The sequence below is a fragment of the Alligator mississippiensis genome, chromosome 12 (genome assembly GCF_030867095.1).
Source record: "Alligator mississippiensis isolate rAllMis1 chromosome 12, rAllMis1, whole genome shotgun sequence".
In the NCBI taxonomy this organism is placed as follows: domain Eukaryota; kingdom Metazoa; phylum Chordata; order Crocodylia; family Alligatoridae; genus Alligator; species Alligator mississippiensis.
In genome coordinates this window covers 56,568,533-56,583,727 of record NC_081835.1, presented here as the reverse complement: position 1 = coordinate 56,583,727, position 15,195 = coordinate 56,568,533, and the positions used below count along the sequence as shown (strand labels likewise).

The following is a 15,195-nucleotide window of genomic DNA, read 5'->3' as shown; positions in this document are numbered from 1 at the left end:
GAGCGAGCCTGAAGCATGTGCAGGGCGTGCAGGGTTGGGGCTGTGCAGCGTGGGTCCCTGCTGATACTGTGGGGCTGGGGCTGGCAGTGGCAGCAACCAGAAGGAACTACCTGCCACTTGGGCTGCCTAGAAAGGCAGACCCGCTGCAGAGTTGCCCCAGCCCCACTGCATGCCCAGGGGGTGGTAACACATGCCACGACTGGACTGTGCCTGGGCCAGGAGACCGAGGGACCCGCCATGGGCCGGATCCGGCCTGCGGGCCATATTTTGCCCGCCCCTGGATTTAGACAGACATTACTACCTTCAGAAAATGTTTGTTTGTGGGTAAGCAATTCTCTTCCATCTCATTTCTATTTCTTAATAAGCTTCTATCACCAAAGGTCCTAAACAAATATCTCTTTATTGAGTTGAGAGGTGTTGCCTTAGATAAGAATGAGATGCTATGTATACATATTGTAGACCAAATTCTTGTTCACTGCTGAAATGCCCACAAAATTTGCTGTGTGTCTTGCTAAAGCCATATAAAGCTGCATTTATAATCTGCTTAGCAATGGCTTCATTTTCTCTTCTGACACCCCACAAACTGTTTTAGCCCAGAATGTGAATAAATGGTATGGGGGTTTATGAATTAAAAACATGCTTTGTTGTAAGTGAACAAAAACACGCAGGCTTGAGGCCTCTGCCTATAATCCCACTCAGAGGCATCGAGCACAGAAGAATAGTGGACCTGCTTCTCTGGGAGTTGTCAGGGAGCCAAGTCGAGGGGTAGACAATTCTCTTTTACTCTCCAGCCGCTGTGTGAAGGTCTTCGAAGTGTTGTCTACGTTCAGAGCCTTTTCCAGAATGTGGTCCTTTAATATAATCGGAGCAATCATTTGTTTAATTAGTGTTGTTTTTATTTGAACAATTTTAGCTGCCTCTACAGAGAGGGTTAAATTCTGACTTCTTTTGCCAGAAGCACACTGGCTGTGGGAGCTGAACTGTCGAGGAGAGGCAAACAGTACCCATGCTGTTATGCCCGGAGGTGATGTGCACTCGACAACACCTTCACTGCTGCTTCAGAAACTCCAGTCCCTTCCTGTGCTTCTAGTGAGGCTTGGAGTGCTACTGGACATGCTAGTTAGTGGCTCTTCCTTCCTTCTCCCTGCTCCAGGAGTGTTTGTGGCTTCACGTTCCCTGGCTTCTTTTCAGGGAAGAAAGAAGAATTGGGAAAGATGATTCTGGTATCATTGCCTTCCCTGACAAATCCATGCAACACAAGGCAGAACTTAACCTTCAGAGCAATAATAATTGTCTTTATTGTTATAGCAGACAGCTTAGCAAAGTGTCTTTTTCATGACTACTGAAGAAAAGTATAAAATGTTAGGATATAAAAGATATTTAAAAAGGCAAAATAAAATAGACGCAATGAGAATATGGCTTTGGGCAGGGGTTGTTGCAGAAAGGGATAAAAGGAGAATTTTTGTAAAATTCAGAGAGATGTGCCGTGGTGAGTCAACACAAGAAAATTCACATTTTTGTGTACCTAGTATGAATTATTCCTGTTCTTTATATTGATTCCTGTTTGATCTTAGTGGAGAAAGCTAATCTACTGTTTGTTACTTTGTATTACAGGCATTTTTTAGTTTTCTTTTAAGACATGTCACTGACTTATTTATGCACATTTCATACCATGCTTTTTTTTGTGCTCCGTTTTCACATCATTCCATACTTTATATAGTTTCTTGAAAGAACAGAAGAGACCGTGACGCCAGCTGAAGATTTTCAAAATGATAAGAATACACAGAGCTGTCAGCCTTCTGAGAAGACCAGTGAGGTAGGATCGTGTCAAAAAGATTGTATAAAATTTTTACCGGTGGGCTACATGCTTTGGTTGCACAATTACAGCCATTTAACTTGATATATTCAAGAGACAGTTCTTTTTGCTGTATTTCTAGTTTGCAAGACTAGCCTCTGAAGTTCTCTATAAATAGGCAGAGTCCATCTTTACTGTGAATGTAGTATCTCTTGACATCATGCACACTTAACCGTTTCTTGGTATTTGACTTAATCCTTAGCATGAATACTCAGAAATCCCTGCCTCAGTCCTTTTCCTTGCTGTATCAGAGAGGTACTCAACCAGTCCTACAGGGCCTTAAAGTAAAGCCCCTTAAAATAGGTGGACATTGCAATCACGTTCATAGTGTGGCTGGAGGTAGTAATATCCATCTGCTGTCATCTCTGAGCAAAAATAATTGAGTATCTTTGTTCAGGGTTCAAACAATTACATAGTGAATCACTAGAAGAACCTGAACTCATATAGAGTCCTAGAATATGCCATCCCCTTATGTGTCAATAAAAAGAGATATGTTATTTCATGGAAGATGCTTAAAAACAAATCCAAACTTACTTTTTCTTTTAAAAATTTTCAGTTAAAAGAATACTGAGTGATGTGTTTTAAAGTCTGTAATTTCTCCATACCTATATTTACGTAGGTACACTCTCAGTTGTCCTTGAAGCACCATCTTGATCTCTACAAGCCTGGAAACAATGCAGTATAAATAGTCTCTCAGTTATGTTTACAAGCTTATAATACACACTTTTAAGTTTCTCACTGATGATATCTCCTGAGTCAGTAAATTCAAATGAGCACAGTCTAAACCCTAATGTAACCAATGGAAGAACTACCATTGATGTAAATGGAAGTTGCATTGTGCTCCGTAGGTATGCTCTTCATCTGTGGAGGTTATTTATATGGAGAACAATAGAGCTGCCCCTACAGATCCTAAGTGTAGTTTGTGTGCCATCTCTAGTAAAATGCAGGGCCATTTTAAATGAGCGAGGTTTTGACAGTGCCTTTTTTGAGAGACCATAGTTATGGAAGGCTATCTAATACTGTCATTTTTTCCTTTCTCATACCCTGAGGACTCATGGAACCAAATCTCTAACTCTCATTCGCTCCACGTTTGCTGAGTGCTGTAAATAAAGTGCCCCTGCAGATTCAAAATGACCCTTTGTCTACACATCTCCTACATGGACTCTGTTGAATGGAGAGGAATTGGAGATGGAAGTTTGGAGAAGTCTTTTATAGATCTCATATAGATTGGTGATAGATGCAGTTTAATGGCACTTGTTGTTTTTCATGGTTTTGTGGCTGGTGATAAAAGCTAGACTGACAGTGTGAACCAGTGGAGACACTATGGACGTTGTTACACGTGCAAGCGCCGCTGAGTGCTTTGAAAACCACTTAGCGCTGCGACGCTTGCAGTTGCATAAGTGGTGAAATTGAGAAAATGGCTTCTGAACTAGAACGCATTGAAGGTGCTTTAGTTCAAAAGTGCACTGCCACCATTTTCTGCATGCTGATGCAAATTTCTCCACTTGTACTACTGCACAGGGCACAGTACAGTTTGCTCTAGCTTGCATGTCGATTAATCGAGTCTGCTTCAAAACAGCAGATCTCTGGCGTGTTGTAGGACAGAACAGTACGTGTATAAATGTCCTATGTATAGGGACTGTTCCCCTACAAGAAGGGTTTGTACCTAGCATCTGAGAGCACAATTTAATTCTTAAAGACAGGTGATTCAAAAAAGACCCTGTCATGGAGCTGGCTGCCAGTCAGAGGCTACCTCCCAGGAATGTCATTCCTTCAGGGAAATCTACTAACTGGTAAACAGCTGATCTGTATGAATTAACCGTATCCATTTTGATGTTCGTTAGTTTTTATATTAATAAACAGTAAGCAGAATGTCTGTGCATGCTTTATAATGTAGATTAAGACCATCAAAAATTACAAAACCTGATTACAAGAAGATTACAGGCCTGAACATAATAGAATCCCGCATACCTGCCTAATAAGAAAATATTTGCAATTTTTTTAACAGATAACTCCTGTAGACATTTCAGAGGGTTTCTGCAAAGATAGACATTATAGGAATCTAAATAAGCCTCAGGTTGAACATGATAGAGCTGGCAAACACTTCGGCAGAATAGAGATGAGCGAACATGAAGCAGCGGAGATGAGCCTGTTCACATCTCTTTTAAATGAAAATGGAACATCTGTACTTGAATCTAGGTAAGCATGAGGGTTATACACTGCTTCTGACAGTATTTCTATTTGAGGAGAGAATAAAGTAATTTTGCTAAAGTGAATTTAGATAATGGCACTGTCTAATTTACCTGAGAGATTGGCAAGGCTCCTTCAGAACCATTTCAGTCTATCATGCAATTAAGTAATTAGGAAACATACTATCAGTAGAAAAAATCCTTATGAAAAATCCATTTCAAGAGAAGTTTCTCCAAAGATATCTGTGTATAGAGCTACACTGTAGAAACTGATCTTCTTCAGGTTGAAGGACTAGTAGGATTGAAGAGGGGAAAAATAATGCTTTTCACTTTTTTTTTTTGGAATCCAGGTATTTGAAAGTCTGTCTACACAAGATATTTACTGCAGAATATACTAATTAGCTCAACAGTAAACACTTTATATCTACACCTGCATCCCTATTAGGCTGGAGTAAACTAATTAACTCTAAATACAAGTACTGTTCTACTGCAGGGTTTTTTACTCTGCAGCATTGCATGTGTAGATGCTGCCCTGGCTGGCTGGCTGGGACACAAGGGTCCTTCAGTGCGGGGGCTGCCTGTTGGCTGGCCCTGCACTGGAGCACCCTTGTGTTCCAGCCAGCCCCTCCGCAGCACAGTAAGCATGGGGGAGCAGCCCTGGGCTGGCAGGCTGGCCCCCTGAACCCCCTGCTGGCCAGGGCTGCTTTGTCCCAGCTCAGTGTGCTGCAGTCCTAGGTGCATGTTCAAATGGCGTGCTTGGGAGCAGTCTTGCAATCTGACCTGTTTCAAGAGATGCTTGTTTTCAAACACAATCCATTTGAAATCAGTGCTCTCTGCCTGCCGAGATTAGTTTGTAGGACTGAAGGCTACCTCACAACGCCAATCTAAGCTGGGTAGGAAGCACAACAACTTATAGTGTGGTTTGCTGAGGAAACGAGAAGTGACCTGCCTAAGGTCATACAGCAGTTGCAGAGCTGTTTATAACCTTCAGCAGTCTTGATTCTCAGTCTCCTTGCCTCTTAAAAAAAGGGATTTCCTTAGCTTCTGTGGCTCTGGGTTGAAAGTGAGTACAGTGGGAGGTAAAATAAAGCCTTTTGCTACGAAAGCCCTCCCTCTCCCATAGCTTGACTGGGAAGCTTATCCGGGTTGCTTGTGGGAGTGCTTGTTTTTATTGACATCATTGAAAAAGGAAGTTTAGAGCTGTAGTTTCTTTACAACAGAACATGAGATTTTAAGCTCAAGCATTAAATCTTTTTTAAAAAACACAAAAGGTTAAGGTATTAGGAGAGGGTATTTTGAAATAGAATTATTTTTCAAACAAATATAATTTAATTCTGAATAAGAGCAGATGGCCTCAAGTGTTCTCTGGCTGTATTTGCTCTCAGAGCTGAGGTGAACTTCATCGGCAGCTCAGTCTGCACTTGTGCAGTTCATTTCAAACATTGTTCCTCAAGTGAATTACAGCCTTGAATTTACTCCAGGCACTTACATGATTGTATGTAGAATGGTCCATGCTATCCTTTGCCTGCAGTTGGCCCTACAGGATAATAGACTGACAAAAGATTTCTGGAAATAATTATTTCTTCCCCAGCATGCCATCCGGAAAGAGTGGTAAAAAGATAATGTTGATAATATAGTGCACTTTACCTAAGGATTTCAAAACACTTTTTACGAGTACAACAGATAAAGGTTCACAGCACCTGGTAGAATAGATAAGGATTATTATCCCCACTTTATAGTTGGGGAAACTGGGGCGCTGAGCAATTTAAGCAACCCGCACACAGCAAGTCCCTGGTTGAGTTGGAACCAAGTAGTTTTGCATCGTAATTCCTTACTCAAACGACTAAAGCATCTGGCTGTAGGATACTGAATTATGTCCTCTCTGCTGCTTTGTGGAGTCCTCTATTAGTTTTTCCTCTACTGGTTCTGCCCAGGTTATCATGACCTGGATTGCAGGTTAGTGTGACTCCTTTTGGTACTCATCAGCCTCATTTCTTCAGGTAGCCACAGGGGCTTCTGGAAAGTTACACAACCTATCTTCTCTGTAAAGCGTCTCGAGCAGTTCCATGAATACGAGACCCAATCTCGGTGTCACCTGTTCAGGCTAGTACTCTGCCTCTGTGTAGCTACAAAAGCTCTTGTTCTGTCTTCCTCAGTTAACTCTACTCAACCAGTCCTATGCTTTTCCATTATTATTCAAGCCAGCCAAGAAATATAAATGATTTTAGTTGTCAAGACAATACTTAGTGGCAGATGAGGAGATATTACTGTCTTAAAAGATGAATATATAATGTTGTTTTATTTCTTAACCTTACTTAAAAGTCTGCTAATGAGCAATTCCATCACCATCATCTTTAGCACTCTAGTGTGTAATCTTTTCTGTGTCCTAGTATAAATTACCAGACTGGCTGGTGATGAGTGTCCACTGTTGGGTAACTTAATTCTCATTAATGATATTAGATGGCAGAAAAAAACCATATAAAAAGCATAGTTAGCATCTTCCATTTCAAATGCCAGATATAAAAATGCTGTTGTTTTAAATGCTGGTTTATATATTTAGTGGCTCAAACAGTTCTTTATTGGACTCATTAAATCAGCCTTGGAATTTGAGGCCTTGTGTATAATTTAATGCCCCTTATTTAACTTATGTTTCCTCTTAAAACATTGCTTTCCAAATTGTGGCCCATGGACCACTGATTATCTTTGGAGCACGTGATGGGGATCTGCAGAGCTAGTTTGACGCATGCTGCTGGCTGCTTCTCTGTTTCCAGTTTCTACCCTGTGTTAAAAGACAGCTGAAGTATGTGAAAAGGCCAAATTTTCACAACAGAGTCCAACCTTTAGTAGTTCCCATGTTTTCAATGGCCACTTCATTAAGGTTTCCAAATGGGAGGGTAAACTCTTCTGAAAAAATGACCCTAAATTGTGTTGTTCTGGATAAACAATTGCTGTAATTGTTACAGGCTTATTAGATAATCAGGAATGGGAGAAAGGGATGTAGTCTCCAAGATCAGGAATGGAAAGGGGGATCATCCATAAGGTGAGCTCTCTATTCTGGTATGGTCCATACTAAGATATAGTTTGAGATCCTCTGATCTGATCTATTCGGAGGTAAAATGGAATCTCCTAGGAGTATACGGTTATGTCCAAGCTCTGCTAAAGTGTTTCTTCAGTGTTCTTATTTTCTTAAACAAAAGGCTTTTTTTTCCTTCCTCTCTGAATAAAACAGACAAGAACAAATGAAAATTGTAAGTGAACTGTTAGATCATCTGAACACAACTAAGGAAGAATGTTCAATTGAAGAAATAGAGAATAAGGACGAAAAAGATCTTAGGCAAATGATTATTCAACTAAGAACTGAACTCAAATATTTCAAGCAGGTCAATAAATTCTTAAAGCAGCAAGAAGAACTGAAGTCAACTGTTGATGGGAAAGAGAAGCTTTATCCAGATACAGCGCCACAGATTAATAAGGATATTGAATTGTTGAAAGTGGAACTGAAAGACACAGCTACACAAACAATGACTATAGAGGGTAATGTCATGAGATTCAAACATGAAGGCAAAAAAGAAGCCTTAGAAGAAAAAAAATATTCAAGATTAAATGCAGAAAAAGATCACCAGCAAGAAAATGTGTTTAAGGAAGACGAGCAGCATGAGAGACTTTCTCGTGCAAGTAGAACAAATAAAGTAAGTTTGTTTAAGATTCTCTTTTTACCGCTTAGGGGGTAGATACAGCAAAGTGCTTTATTTCTAAAGTGTATCTTGGTTTTGTGTAATTTTAAAAATTAGTTGATGAGGTTTCTGCCAAATATATTTCAGATTAATTGTACTTGCTGTTCAATGCCTTTCATCCTATACTTCAATGTGCTTAAGAAACATTAATTAATTAAGCTTTGCTGCTCAGTTGGAGTAGATATGGGTGAATATTATAACTGTTGGACAGATGGATAAATTATAGTCTAAGGGCCTGATTCTTTACTCCCTTAAATCTGCCATAGTTGTTCACAAGAGAGTAAAATGGGTCTGAAAGCGTACTATTCTGAAATGGCAATGTCAGTCTGAGAATGAATTCTGAAAAATCTGTGATTTGCCTAATGTCCAGTGAGCTGCCGGAGAGTTAGAAATATATTTCACCTAACCTGAGTTCCTTTCATTAAGTTTTACCATTGCTGTTTATTCTTAGACAAGTAAGACAAAATTTTGAAAAGTGGCCCCAATTCTTTGTTACATTTTTGCACGCCCATATTAGTATATAACACTACTAAAGCTCTAATTTGACTGCAGTTATGGACTTTTTGTGCAAGTTTAGCTTTTTGGCATGTAACTGCTGGATTTGCACATGCATAGGGTTAGTGGCCCCCAACAGTGCTTGTTAAAACCTGGTATGAAACATTGCCTCTCCTAAAAAACATGCATTTATAATTGTATCAGTCTCTTTAGACTCTGAGTGGAAGCCCCTCTGAAGATTTTAGCTTCTGCAGAACAGGCAGGGACAGAGCTCTGCTTCTGAGATGCTGAACAGCTAAGGAGGACTGTAGTCCACTCCGAATAAGGAGTAGCTGCTGTGACCAGCAGTATCAACAGAAAGAAGGAGCTTTTTGTGTGGACCAGCAGTATCAACAGTAGTAGATTATCAGCAACATCACGTATTTCTCTCAAAACCTTTAATGCCAATTTAAGTAGAATAACTGGGCTCAGAGAATCAAAAACATTCCTGTGACTATGTCCCTGTAAAGTATTAATGAGTCAAATGTGATTAAAAGTTTTGGGTATGGAAACCCTGGTTGTCTTCGTTTCATGGCAAGCGTGATATAAAAAAAACATGCCCAAGTTCGTTAATGCATTGATTACGCTACGTAAGAGAAAAAGAATCGGAACCAAAGTATAAAGCCCTTAGAAATTGAAGCTGAGCAGTTAAGCAGGAACAACAATCAAAATATAAGTGCCTTCACGAGAGAGAAGCTTTTCAATTAGTCTTTTATTCTGTTAATCCTCCTTAGCGGAGAGGAAAAGGTTGGTGGGCTCTGTTGGTGAACTTCAGGTTGGTGACTGTGAGAATGGTGTTACCTTTCTTGTTTTTTTTTACAGAGCAGACACAAAAGGAGAGGAGAGGTAGGACATTAAAAAGTTTTGTTAATCTTCTCAAGATGCTAAGTGGTGTTTAGTCAGCTGTGGATATGTGTGCGTAGGGCTGGCAAGTGGACCACAGCAGCTGTTGCTGTGGACCTTGGCTTTCTTTCTTGCCCCAGGGCATTATCTGGTTAGTCTGGCAAGATCCCTCTCCTTTACGAGTCATTCTCAGGCTGGGCAGCAGTGCATGTGCTATCTTATCCTGTCATGCTGGTAACCATACAATCATAGAAACTTATGTTTGGAAGGGACCTCAGGAGGTCATCTAGTCTAGTCCAACCCCCAGCTCAAGGCAGGACCATCCCCAACTAGATTATCCCAGCCAAGGCCTTGTCTATCCAGGTCTTAAAAACTTCCAAGATTCCACCACCTTTCTCTGTAGCCTGTTCCAGTCCTTTACTACCCACCATGTGAGTAGATTTTCCTAATATCTAACCTAAACATCCCTTTCTGCAACTTGAGACCATTGTTCCATGTTCTGTCCTCTGCCACCACTGCCAACAGTCCAGCTCTGTCCTCTTTGGAACCCCCCTTCAGGTAGTTGAAGGCTGCTATGGAATCAGTCTTCTCTTCTCCAGACTAAATAAGCCCATTTCCCTCGGTCTCTTCTCAGAAGTTATGTGGCCCAGCCCGTTAATCATTTTTGTTGTCTTCCACGAGACTGTCTCCAAGTTTTCTACACCCTCGCCCTGTAGTGCAGGGCCCAGAAAGCCAGATGTGGCCTCACTAGTGCTGGATAGAGGGGAATAATTACTTCTCTCAATCTGCTGGCAACAATTCTAGTAATGCAGCCCAGTATGCTGTTAGCCTTTTTTTCAACAAGGGCACACTGTTGGCTCATATTCATCTTATTGTTCACTGTAACCCCCGGGTGCTTTTCTGCAGAGCTGCTGCTTAGCCAGTTGGTCCCCAGCCTGTACCGCTGGTGCATGGGATTGTTCTGTCCCAAGTGTAGGACTTTGCACTGATCTTTATTGAACCTCCTGAGATTTCTTTTGGTCCAATCCTCCAATTTGTCAAGGTCTCTCTGAATCCTAGCCCTACCGTCCAGAATTTCTGCTACTCCACCCAGCTTGGTATCATCTGCAAACTTCCTGAGGCATGCACTGCATCCCATCCTCCAGGTCAGTGATGAAGATATTGAACAAAACCAGCCCTGGGACTGACCCCTGGAGCACTCCACTTGATACGGGCTTCCAACTAGACATCGAGTCATTGGTTATTAACTACCCTTTGAGCCTTATGATCCAGCCAGTTTTTTATTCACCTTCCAGTCGTCATCCAAACCATACTTAGCTTGCTTGCAAGAATGCTGTGGGAGACCATATCAAGTTCACCTGGTCTCAGGAGCAGGCAAAAAGCTGAGAGAGAACACGTAAGAAGTGCCATACTGGATCAGGCCAGTGGCCCATCTTGTTCAGTATCCTGTCTCCGATAATGGCAGCAGTGGATCCTTTAGCAGGAGAGCACTGAATTTGATGTCTAGAGTGATCTATTGTCTCTTCAATACCCTGGTTCACTAGTTAGGCCTGAATTCCAACATGCTAGTTGTGGTTCCTTATTTTCCAATTTCATCCTCCTCTTGTTGATCAGTCACAACTCTTGATTTAGTTGCATCAAAAAACTTTCCTGTTTGCACTAATTCAGCATTTCTTTTAACTTTTCTTTTTGGCTGACTTTGTATAAACAGTGTTATTCAGTAAGCCGAGTTGGATTTTGCACATTGGACAGTTCAGACTAACAGGTGTCATACCATAGCCCTAACATGGATCTGAGAATAGTTTCAAGCACGTTTTAATGAAAGAATGAGGAAGTTACCGCAATTGGATTTATTTTCCAGCTTCCAAATGATATCGCATTCATATGTACCAAAGGAATTGAGTATGTCATTAGCAAAAATGGAACTTGCTTTTTATTATTTTAAATTGTGTAAAGACTATAATTGCTAGGAAATGAATGTAGAACAGTACTTCAGAATAAATTAAATGGTAGAAGAAATTACAGGACTCGTGACACACTAGTGGAGCACATACATAACAGAAGGTGTAAACTAGGTCTATTTAAAGAGGATAATATTGATTTTTTATTATTATTTCACACAGTACTGTAGTTCTTGTCAGCAGAGCATGTGAGTTTGAAAACTGAGATCTCGTTCTTTCTGTCTTACAGTGCTGACAACTAAAATGTATTTATTGTTTGGGAAATTCCCAAAAGGCGACAGGCTAAAATCATAGAATCATAGAAAATTAGGGTTGGAAGGGACTCCAGGAGGTCATCTAGTCTAACCCCTGCTCAAAGCAGGACCAGCCCCAACTAGATAATCCCAGCCAGGACTTTGTCAAGCCAGGTCTTAAAAACCTCCAAGGATAGAGATGCCACCACCTCTCTACGTAACCCATTCCAGTGCTTCACCACCCTCCTAGTGAGAACGTTTTTCCTAATATTTAACCTAAACTTCCCTTGCTGCAACTTGAGACCATTGCTCCTTGTTCTGCTCTTTGCCACAACTAAGAACAGTCCAGCTCCATCCTTTTTTGGACCCTGCTTTAGGTACTTGAAAGCTGCTATTAAATCCCCTCTCAGTCTCCTCTTCTCTAGACTAAATAAGCCCCATTCCCTCAGCCTCTCCTCATAAGACATGTGCCCTGGCCCCCTAACCAATTTTCCTTGCCCTGGTGGTTTAAAATTTATGATAAGACTAGCCAATTTCCCATCAAGAATGACAGTGGAGGATGGTGCTGCAGTGGAGTGCCGCCACCTAATGCACCATGCTGCTGCTGTTCTTCCTCTTGCAGGGAGTGGGGTGGGGGAGCCAAGGCCTCGCTCCTGGCCTCGGCTCCCCCACCCTCTGTCCGGTCCTCGGCATGGCTTTGGAATCGTGCAGCGCTCCCCCACGCTTGGAGTGCTCTGATTGGCAGTTTCCATCAGCTAATCAGAGTGCGAATAAAGCATTATGGACAGACAGACAGACGTAGGTTTTTATAATATTAGAATATTAGAGAGAGAGATGCAACATGGCCATAAATATAGGAAATTGGAGCCCTTCAGAGGCAGTGTTGTTCATCTTTTAGGGTGTATGAGAGAAGAAACCGTCCCTATGGTCTAGTGTCCCTTTGTGATGGACACAATAAACAGCACTCATTGGCTCAAAAGATTGAGGTGGGGGTTGGGAGGAGGCCTGGGGAGGTTGCTGAAAAGCTGGGCCTATCTGCATAAAGAGAGGAGGAAGCAAAGATAATGCCTTCAGCAATGTGTGAAGAATTAGGAGGGTCCTTTAGAGTGGGGAAAAAGAGGAATAGAAGTTAAGATACTAAACTCAAAGATCCTTCATGGTATCTCTTGAATAAGTGAGTGACTTGTTAGACAAAACGGGAGATATAAATGTATCCCACTAAGGCATATGCACAATATGCACTTAACATACCTGGTGATTATGAGTCTTTGTGCATAGACAGTCAATCTGCTGTCTTGATTCTACCACTAGAAGTCAGAAGACCCAGGGCTATGGATCCATAATCAGCAGTTATTTTTAGAAAATCATAAAAACTAGGCTAGGAGGATATCTGTGTTCCCTACAAATACTCTTTTTCTCTGCAAGGGTATCACCATCTTATTTTCAAAGCTGCATAATAGATTAGTTAACTGATATGCATAACATTTTATTTGTATTTTTCCTGGTGAGAACCTGCTTATACTGGCTAAGCCAAATGTTGAATACGTATGGCCAACCCCCTCATTTTATTAAATGTGTGTTTCAGAGTGATTCCGTTTACCCGTCCAAGAAGTCCCGTCTACCTGTTCCATTAAAGTCATCAAGATCATTAGGAAACATTCCATTAGCCTCCTGCACACACAAGCCAGATATGCATTTACAGCACCGGATCATGGCTGTTGATGAAGGTCTCAAGGAAAGTAAAATGCAAAACGACCAACTTCAGCAACAAACAACAAGAGACAAAGAGTTATCTTTGAGCAAATCTCTAATTGAAAATTTTCAAGAGACGCCTCTTGAACAGAAAAGAGCATCAGTGAGAGGTAAATAAACATTTGCATTTAAAGAGAAGACAGAATAACATGTTGTATAGCTTGAAATATTAGCTTCTTTTCTTAAAGTGGAAATAAAAGGGAGATCACTTTAACATACATATGATACTGCTTAATCTTGCAGTTTACTTGGGGACAAATACGTCTTGGAATACGTTAGTGGCGTTTTCAAGTTAAATTTATCTTTATAGCTGCAATGTAATGCAGCTTGGTAGGCAATAAAGGTACATGGTATGCCTGGCATAAATATATAATAAATGAGTTTCAGAGCGCATTTATATTTATATTTGGGTAAACCAAAGTATTCATTTAGAGAATTTGAATTTAATGGAAAACATGTAAGACTGAAAAAACACTACCTTTGTTGCATAAGTGAGTGTACCTAACATTCCCATTGATCAAACAAGTTTTCAGATGTCTGTTTCTAGTGTTCTGGGTTTAACTTAAATCCAGCAGTAAACAAAATATCTATATCAGCAAAGTATTACAGATTATAAGACAGTGGGCAATGTATATTAAAGAAAGATGTAGTTTGGTGAAAAATGCTTTTGGCTATAAGATCAATAAGTGAGGGGGTTATAAAGTCTGAATGGAGGAAAAGAGATATTTTAAGGATCTGAAATGAGATGGGAGATAGAATCTACAGTTCCAGAAGGCGCAAATTGCAGAGGACGAGTCTTCTTTGCCAACACTGACTGTGGTAGAATGAGACGGATACGCTGTACTTAAGTAAGTATGAAAAGAAGCAGGTGGGGACAAGAGGTTCTGAACTACTACTGAAGTTGATGGGACTTCAGCCACTGACTTTAGTGGAAGTAGGACCTAGTCAGTGATCTGTGGAGTGAACCTGATCAAATTTTGGCCTGGATCCTGAAATAGTTGGTTACCTATTGGAGCTTCAATAATCCTTTGGCTTGTAACCCTGCACACGTGCCTCAATGAAGAACAGCATTCATCACATGCTGAGATTCAGGGGCTCTGGAAGGTTTATAGAAAATGATGTTGCAAATGTTGTTAAAAAAATAAGTAATGTTATTGAATGTTTATTGATTTTAATTGAATCTTTACTGCAAATATACACAAAAGTAGGTTAAGACCACACTTTAAGTCAACTACTGGCTGTATTGTGAAGAGTGTTGAAAGTTTGTATGTGTTTGTAGGGGTTTAGGTTGTAGCCGTGTTGGTCTAAGGACATAGGCAGACAAGGTTCCTTGGGTGAATTTGATATCTTTTATTAGACCAACCCAAATAGTTGGAGAATAGTTACTAAGCAAGCTTTCGGGTTCAAAAACCCTTCGTCAGGCTAAGGAAGTTTCAGCAGTTGGTGTGTGCTCTTCCTGGATGGAAGAGCACACACCAACTATTTGGGTTGGTCTAATAAAAGATATCAAATTCACCCAAGGAGCCTTGTCTGCCTATGTGTTTGTATGTGATCATCAGGTGATGTCCCAACACTAACATTTGCTAAGATATTCATGTTGAGTAAGAATCCCTTGACATTCAAATTCTTCATCATTATCCTGATAATTGATTCATACATTTAAAAATGTGTGCATAGGCTATTTCACATCAGTCGAATATTTACTACGGCAGTTCTTATTTAGATGACTTTGCCATTCTGAATTATTGCACCATTGGTTATTTTATTATCCACTTTTGACTCTTTTTTTCCAGTCACTTCCAGCTTTCTGTTTTATTTTTCCTTCTAGCTGAGTCAGTGATCAATCTGGACTACAAAGAGGTCCAGGTGGATGCTCTGGATGGTGGATTTGATACCCATGACAAGAATGAAAATAAAACCAACAACAGTCAGAGAGAGAGGCAAGGTAGAGTATGACAACGAAATAATGAGAAAGCAGGATTCTGAAAGCGACTAAGTTTAATATTTTGTATGTAAATTGTAGATGATTTCATATTTACTATAATTAACCATTTTTCCTTGATTTTTTTGGCTTTCAATATCATTTACTTAATT

At 40.5% G+C, this 15,195-nt stretch overlaps 1 protein-coding gene across 1 annotated transcript in view; it reads left to right on the top strand.

The window, feature by feature from the left end:
- The window catches only part of CDK5RAP2 (CDK5 regulatory subunit associated protein 2), a 109,296-nt gene that overhangs the window by 57,528 nt on the left and 36,573 nt on the right, over positions 1–15,195 (top strand). The window contains exons 19-23 of the mRNA XM_006269450.4: positions 1,721–1,816; positions 3,864–4,054; positions 7,274–7,733; positions 12,935–13,211; positions 14,930–15,046. Coding sequence (XP_006269512.2) covers positions 1,721–1,816; positions 3,864–4,054; positions 7,274–7,733; positions 12,935–13,211; positions 14,930–15,046 — 1,141 coding nt within the window. The remainder of the gene's footprint in view (positions 1–1,720; positions 1,817–3,863; positions 4,055–7,273; positions 7,734–12,934; positions 13,212–14,929; positions 15,047–15,195) is intronic.